The sequence below is a fragment of the Mytilus galloprovincialis genome, chromosome 13 (genome assembly GCF_965363235.1).
Source record: "Mytilus galloprovincialis chromosome 13, xbMytGall1.hap1.1, whole genome shotgun sequence".
Classification (NCBI taxonomy): Eukaryota; Metazoa; Mollusca; class Bivalvia; order Mytilida; family Mytilidae; genus Mytilus; species Mytilus galloprovincialis.
This window is the reverse complement of record NC_134850.1, coordinates 22,101,826-22,109,990: the sequence shown is the minus strand read 5'-3', so window position 1 is coordinate 22,109,990 and position 8,165 is coordinate 22,101,826. Positions and strand designations below refer to the sequence as shown.

Here is an 8,165-nt window from a genome sequence, read left to right as displayed (position 1 = left end):
AAAGAACTTGGCGTTTTGAATATTCCATGGAGTTCGGTGTTTTTGTTATTTTACTTTTGACAGCTAACACATAGAAGTGTGTAGATTTTTGTAATTCAGGCTTGAAATTTGAAGCGTTTGTGTGGTAATCTTGAACCCTATAGAGCGTATTAAATTGACGAATGACACACACTAACAGGATGTCACTTAACATGTGTATTCCTTGTTACGATTTTTTGTTGAATTAATTTTATTTTTGAAAAGTTGGAAAGATAATTTGTTAATGTCAACCGACAAAAAATGGACAATATGTTGTAATAAAATTTAGCGTTCCAGTGTATGAGCGTTTATTGTACATGCAGTTGGACGCCATAGTCCATTTGAAATGCTTGGAAATTTCTTCCAAAAAAATGAATCGTTTGAAATTTTGAGACTGTTAAGGTCGGCAATTACAACGATTTTCCGTATAGATTGCACGCTTACGACTGACGCATGCCTCACCCAGTCCTTTAAGTGCCGTAAGACGTCAGAGCAATCTCAGACAAGGCTCATGATGCTTTGTGTTCTTCGAGGTTGCATTCGTGAATTAATTGTAATGTCCGCTCAGTTATATAACCAATTAACTGGTGTACGATTGATAGTCAAAACAATAGTCACTGGACAATGCTTATGAGGTCAGGGATAGGGTAACTCGATGAAACATATTACATCGATTCCATAGACCAAACATGTTCATTTATTACGTAAACTTTTATCAGCCATTATGATATATTGAACATGCATAACTTATATATTGTATAGTAGTCAGATTATATAGGACAATCTGTTGAAGCCAATATTTATTAAAAATATTTGTATTATTGAGGCAATGCTCGCAAATAACTATCATACACCTTCTATCTTTCTTCAAAATAAACGATTTATTGTTGTTTTTTCGTACATTTACATATATAAAACTGTCATAATACTGAATAAAACACTTGAGTATCTAGTTATGACACACTTTGAAGATATTTATAGATTATATGGGACTTAAAATACATTTTCTTTTGGTACGTACCATTAATCATTTTTGACAGGGTGTTTTTCTTTGCGAACTTAACGAAATAAAAGACAGAATTGTCCTTTACTCTTCAACTAAAAAGTTTTCTTACTAAAAAAAAAAGACTTTTGTAACTGATTTGAACTTTCCGATTTTACTGTGTAGCTATAATTTCAAATCTTCAAATATTTATTGTACCACCTGCTCATCAATTTAAAATGTATTCTATATTAGGAAACAAGTATGATATGAAATTTGCTGAATGCTAATAAAAGCATGAAGAGTTATAACATTCCGACTCTGTGTCCCAAGGTGACTATTATCTGTGAGGGTCCTCATGGGGTTTTTGATTATGTGATTACTTGGCCGTTTTTTTAATGATTATTTGATTATTAAGCCAAATATTTCATGATTATTTGATTACCTAGGACTGTATTGTTAGTTTATGATTATTTGATTACTAAAGATAAGCAAATATTTAATGATTATGTGATTATATTGGCAAAAAAATGGTGATTATGTGATTACTAGGACCCCCCCCCCCCCCATGAGGAGCCTCATCTGTATCTTTACATTGTTATAAAGTGTTATTATTATCAAAAATGCAATTTAAAGTTATGTCATAATTTAGATTAACTGGACTTTTGACAGACAGAAAATTTTATATTAATATGAAACACGAAACATTAAATAAATGGATGTTTTTGGCGCAACACCATACATAAACTGTCAATTTCGTGGGAAACTGAAATAATGTACATATACATTCACCCCAATTGACGTATTACTATAAAATATATGTCAAGCCTTTTGATAATGATACCTGCATGTGTGATATAGTAATAGTAATGTTTATTTTTATTGATATTTAAGATATTTCTGATAAAACGGTTGGTTCAAATTTTTCAAAATTTTTATATTTTTGTAAAAGTTTCAAAGTCAATAGTTTGACAAAATTTTATGAAAATTAAACGAGCCAAATTAATTTTAGTGAAAGTGTTGGGTACCACCTTAAGAAATATTTAAAGAATAATAAAAAAAGGATCATAAAAACTAAAAGTATGATATAAGTGTTAGTCACGATGACCTGACAATGTCATTAAAACTTAACAAAATGAAATTTCATAGAATTTATCCTTTTATGACTTACATTCAACATACTATTAACACAAAGTAGTTTGTCCAACGTTTATGTTTATATTATGTGAAAATGGAGGGTAAAGGTTTGCGCCTATGCTACAATTGATTTCCAAAGTAAAATTATTTATTCACTTAGACCTTTATTGTAACCCTTTCCACAAGGCAAAATCAAAAGTTAAAACACATCAACCGAATGGAAAACAACTGTCTTATTCCTGACTTGGTACAGTCATTTCATTATGTAGAAAATGGTGCTTAGTCTTTGTTTCCTTTGTTGTGTCTTCTGTACTATTATTGATTGTTGTTTTTTTATTTTTAGCCATGGCGTTGTCAGTTTAGTTTCAATCTGTGATTTTGACTGTCCCTCTTGTATCTTTCGTCCTTCTTTTAAAACTGGTTTTATAGCTAGCCAAACCTCTCACTTATATGACTGTCGCAAAAATGCGATTATTAACAATATGTGAACAAAACAAACAGACACAATAAGTAATAATGTAAAAAAGAGTGGTACAACAGTCAAAATTATGTTATATTCTTCATCAATATAAAAACAAAGAAACTTGTCAACAAAGAAAAACTAACGCAAATGACATATGGTATATGGTCAAAGAAAATAATCAAAAAAGAAATACGAGAATACAAATTAAAAATATGATTAAAGCACAATAATTAAATAGAGTGATATATAAGTGTAGAGCCACACCAAAAGGATCAATGACAATTTATGTAAATGGAAAAACATCGCTATCATAAGTATTAAGTGAGTAACTAAGGTTAATAGACTACGAATAACAACAGCAGACTAACTAATTGTCAACTTTTTACATAGTGAACGCTGCATATTATTGTAACTTCTGTCACTAATCAATTTATATAAGTGAGTAAGGAGGGATGTAGATTATAATATCACATAAGAGGAGCGTAAATGAACATTTCAGACACGGGGCGATTTAGTTTCAACGCTTGATTAAAAAAAATAAACATGTTCAGTAACAGATCGAACAGAATTCACTATAGCATTTAACAAGCCTTCTGTTCATAATAATTATTGTGTCTACGTAAAGCAATTTTTGGCGGCAAAATTAAATCTTACCGCGGACAATGTATTAAAAAAATACATGACAAGGAAAAGAATGAGAATGCCATTAATTTGATGCTAATGATAATAGTATAAAAAAGTAACATGAATACTAGATTTCCTATCAGTTTGTGTTCCGTTGTTTATTAAAATCGTAAGGGGTATATGCCAATGCTGTCCTTTGTTTCTCCCTAATAATTTGTTTCTATGTTATACATTTGTATACATATAAGAAAAAGTTCGGTTAGTTTTTAGTAATGCAGTATGGAGTGTCCTTCATTTGAAATTAAACTTTAACCAGGTTTTTTCATCTCGTGTATGAAAATAGAAATGCACTAAAACTATTTTTTACCATTTTGAGAAAAACAAAGGACATGTTTCATGATTATAATTTTCTTCATATATTCAGGATAAAAAATAAATGTCATATTAACTTTCCTCTTAAACAGTAGCTTTTTGTGTAAATTATTCTGTTTTCCGAGGAAGTATCTGAAACTAACAAAGGAAGTTTAATTAATGAAATACCTTACATATTTTACATTTTTTCTGCTCTTTGTAGTTCATGTTTTACATTAGAATAATTCGTTTCTGTAATATGAATAATATCCGGTGTTTGATAACAGTTAATTAAACCCCACAACAAAAGCCACCTCCTTTAAAAATATTTGAATTAATAAGAGGGTAATCAAAACAGTCTTTTATGGTTTACTTTTACAAATTGTGACCTGGATGGAGATATGTCTCATTGGCACTCATACCTAATCTTCTTATATCTAATAAGAAACATCAGCTGAAACAAATTACACGTTCCTTGTTTAGGAGCTAGTGCCAATCACATGGTTTTATAGGAATAAAGTGTAATTTTACGGAGCTACCATTTGATTTTTTCGAGGGGGGGGGGGGGGGGGGGGGGTTTAGGATGAAAAATTTTGTCTTGCATTTTTTTAGCTGTAATCTCTGTCCTGCCTTTTTATTTTTCACTCTGTTCGATCCTGCTTTTTTTTTGCAAGTGTCTCATCCTGCATTTTTTTTACTCAAAACTCCTCTCCTGCCTATTTTTTCCAAATTTCATTATATCCCCCCATGAAAATTAAATGTTAGTTCCTTTATGTGAATCTGCAATATAACATATGTTAATTCTTATTTCAAGATTCAGAAGCTGATCATAAAAAGGGGATGGGCGAAGAGTGCGTACACAGTCTCTATACTTTCATCTCTTTTGTTGATGTCCTCAGTAATGCATGAAACTTTTTGCTGAACAATGATATGAATTCTTGTTTTAAATATGCCAAAAGTAATGTTTTGACCTATATTTCCCGGTTCAATGAACATGCTAGATTTTTTGTTTATGGTAGTTTACGTCAGATCAATTCATATTATAAAACATAATTATTTTCGTTAGCAATAACATAAACATTTGTCCTAGTCCTGATATTTTTCTGTTAACTTGCAAATTCATTGTACATACTAGTGTACGTATTTGTTTACTGCAAGTGACATGATGACACTTCGGTTTTTATCTAGTTCTTCATGCTTTCAAGTACATTACTTATACACTAACCATAACACTAACACTAACAACAATAATAATAATAATAATAAAAATAAAATAACGCTCAAAATAAGAAAATAAATGTTAATTTTCTACATTTCACATGAATAAAATAACTATTTTTAGAAAAGCTGAATAATCAGTATCTATAAATATACAAAAAAATAACTTCAAAACATAACAAGATAAATTATTCTCTCGTATTCGCCACGTTATTGGTCAAATTTATGATGGGAACAAACATTAATGCATCCATGCGTTCATTTAACATTGTGGACTATCAATGACTTTTATTACACGTGTTCTAGTATAAATACGAGCGCATGAGGGTAGTGATCATATTCTAGTAGCAGTCTTCATATACCAGTGCTAGTAATATAGGTGATCAACAATCATGAAATTTTCCCTAGGATTAGTTCTTGCTTTGGCTTGCATCGCCTCAGCGGCTGGTAAGTATTTTTTTTCATTGTTTTGTTACAAGCAGTATAAAAAACCATTGAAATTTATTTTTTGAAAATGCCATCACTGTACTTTTTAACGTCGCGTTTAAACCAGAATTTTGAAAGTGTTTAATGGATTGTATTGTTTTTGTTAAATGAAAGATGATTTTTGTTATATTTAATCAACGTTTCTTGAACACGCAGTTTGGTCTTTGGAAAATGACAGGAACAGAAATTTGTTACTAAAAGCACAATGCTATTATGACTTTCACTGGTAAATGCAAACTGTATGTATTAAAACTCAATCTTAAAAGTAGGTTATTTAATATATTTCAAAAACAATTTAAATTATTTTAAGATTTTACTAAAATGTGATTGTTGCCTTTTTTGTGACGTACGTTGAAGATATGACTTTATTTTTATAGATTGTTGAATATTTCTGTGCATTTTTTAACATATTGTATACAGCCTTTCACCTTTAAAAAAAAAAAAAAAAAATCTGAAACACACGTCTTGTATGGATTGGTGTAAAATCTAAAATTAATCTTATAATGCAAAAAAAAAACAAACAAAAAAAAAAAAAAAACAACCTGAAGCTAGATTTTTTGTAATTCTAAAAATGAAATGCTTATTTTGATTTTCTCTGATGAATAATAATTTTATTTATTGTTAAACAATGTGAATATTTATACTGTTATATTTTCCATCTCAAAATTTATATCACAACTATATCTAGCAATGGAAACATTTAATTCTTATCGAATTAATAACAAATTTGTGTACTCGTACAGTTGCAAAAATTAACCAGAAGCAAAATTGGCAGGTTTTTTTGTGCATGTTTATTTATTACAGCAAATATAAAACAATTGGTCTCTTATCCAATTCTTTTTAACATGGACTTAAATATTGCACATCGAGGGTAGAGTTTTTAGTTACAAGTAATTTCAATAAAAGATATACAACGACACACTGCTACATGTTCTTTGTTATTAAATAACTTAATGATCCCTTTTTAGGTTGAAAAAAAGAGGCCCAAATGCATACCGAAACCTTTCAGCGCATGAAATTTAATTGTTCAAATCAAAGAGAATCACTAATTACACTATGCTCATTTCTTTTTAGTACCGCCACCACCACCACCAAAACCAGTGGCACCTGTCGCTGTTCCAGCAGGTCCACCAGCCGGTGGTCCTCCTCCTCCAGCCGGCGGTCCTCCACCTCCAGCTGGCGGACCACCACCACCAGGCCCTCCACCAGTAGCCAGAGGACCACCACCAGCAGCTCTACCTGCAAGACCAGCACCTAGAGCTCCATTCCGTCCACCATATCGCCCACTAATGAGACCAGTAGCACCAAGACGTCCACCCCCACCACCAGCAACACCATCTTTCTGGGATATGGTTTTCGGACCAAGTGGACCAACAACAGCTGCTCCTTTCTATCCTGCTGCTCCAAGATACTTCCCAAGGGATGACTGTGATTGTTTCCCTGACCAGGATAGCTGTCCAGCAGGTTACAAATATGGTGGTCAATGTAGTAATCCAGAGGGAGCAAGATGCTGTGAATATTATTAAGGTAGGATAACTCTGTTGTTAAATTGACAAATGCGGGATTGTGTAAAATAAAATATAGAAAAAAAAATATAAACAGCATGCGCACTGTTGTATCAAATGTAAAGTTTTTTAAAGCTTTTTTTTAAAGCTTTTAAGCTTTATTCGTTTTTCAATTAAAGACTAGGTTCACATTTGTCGGCATACATTTGTCTAGATCGATGGACTTATTTTATGATATAAAATACATTTTGAAATCAGCTTCCTGTATTGAACTACAGACAAAGGAATGATATATATATATAAAATGTTAAAAAAGTCGAACTATTTCGGGAGATTAAAAATACTACTAATATCACACATATATTTTACTTCTTTGTATAGTCTCTTAAAAACCTTCCGGAAACGCATAAAAATTACACTAACTTTTAAAATCAGCACTCGTGTATTGAAATATAAACAAATGAATGATTTATATACACCATCAATCAATATGTTAAACTTTTACACGAACTTTGTGTAGCTCAAGCTACAAAGATATTTTTTTGTCATTCATCCGATTTCACCTAGATAGATGCACACGCCCGATGAAGCTAATTTGTCTAGCGAAATATTGCGTGAATAATATATAAAATATAACAACCAATTTTATAACACTCATTAGTGTGTTAAAGTTACATTCTTAGACACTTATATAATTTAATTTAGTAACTGCATTAGTTTATTTACAAACTGATCCACACCTAGATAGATTGAATGTTGATTTTTGCTATTTTTAGACACTATATATATATATATATATATATATATATATATATATATATATATATATATATATATATATATATAATGAAACAAAAGTCGAACTATTTAGGGGGATTTCAAATACTACCAGTATCACACGCATACAATTTTCCTCTCTGTATAGTCTCTCAAAAGCACGGTCTAAAAAGCCTTCCGGAAATGCATAGTGTTGACACTAATTTAATTTGTTTTTTCTCTCCTATTTTACAGGACTGGTATCGGTGTAATGGACATGATGAACGTTTTGTGATGCTGCTGTTGTGCTTCATAGTATTATTGTTATTTAATAATATTTATTTGTATTTACTATTCGGTTTTTTATTAAAATTTTACAACACAATCAGATTATGTAGCACAAAGCGAAACAAACTGGATTTATTTCGTGTTTTTTTTTTTATATAATGTCACCCATTACATATTATATTGTATAGGACGACTATTAAAATCTTTCCTGAAAGGTGTCTTGTTCCGATATTTACGTGTTCATAAACTACAGTATTTAACTAACATGTGTGGTTACCTTCGCATGCTTTTTTAGAGGTACCCTCCCTTTGATCCTGCTTATTACACTGATATGCTT

At 30.8% G+C, this 8,165-nt stretch overlaps 1 protein-coding gene across 1 annotated transcript; it reads left to right on the top strand.

Moving 5' to 3' along the window:
* Window positions 1-5,125: 5,125 nt before the first annotated feature.
* LOC143056110 (uncharacterized) lies at window positions 5,126-7,928 on the top strand. Its single transcript, XM_076229192.1, has 3 exons — window positions 5,126-5,240; window positions 6,354-6,806; window positions 7,796-7,928. The coding sequence occupies exons 1-2, from the start codon at window positions 5,186-5,188 to the stop codon at window positions 6,803-6,805; spliced, it is 507 nt and encodes a 168-aa protein (XP_076085307.1). The 5' UTR covers window positions 5,126-5,185; the 3' UTR covers window position 6,806; window positions 7,796-7,928.
* Window positions 7,929-8,165: the final 237 nt, after the last annotated feature.

Bases quoted from the DNA above. Each gene is read 5' to 3' on its own strand.
- LOC143056110 (XM_076229192.1), top strand. From the start codon at position 5,186: ATGAAATTTTCCCTAGGATTAGTTCTTGCTTTGGCTTGCATCGCCTCA. The intron at 5,241-6,353 runs GTAAGTATTTTT...ATTTCTTTTTAG, and splicing joins TTGCATCGCCTCAGCGGCTG to TACCGCCACCACCACCACCA.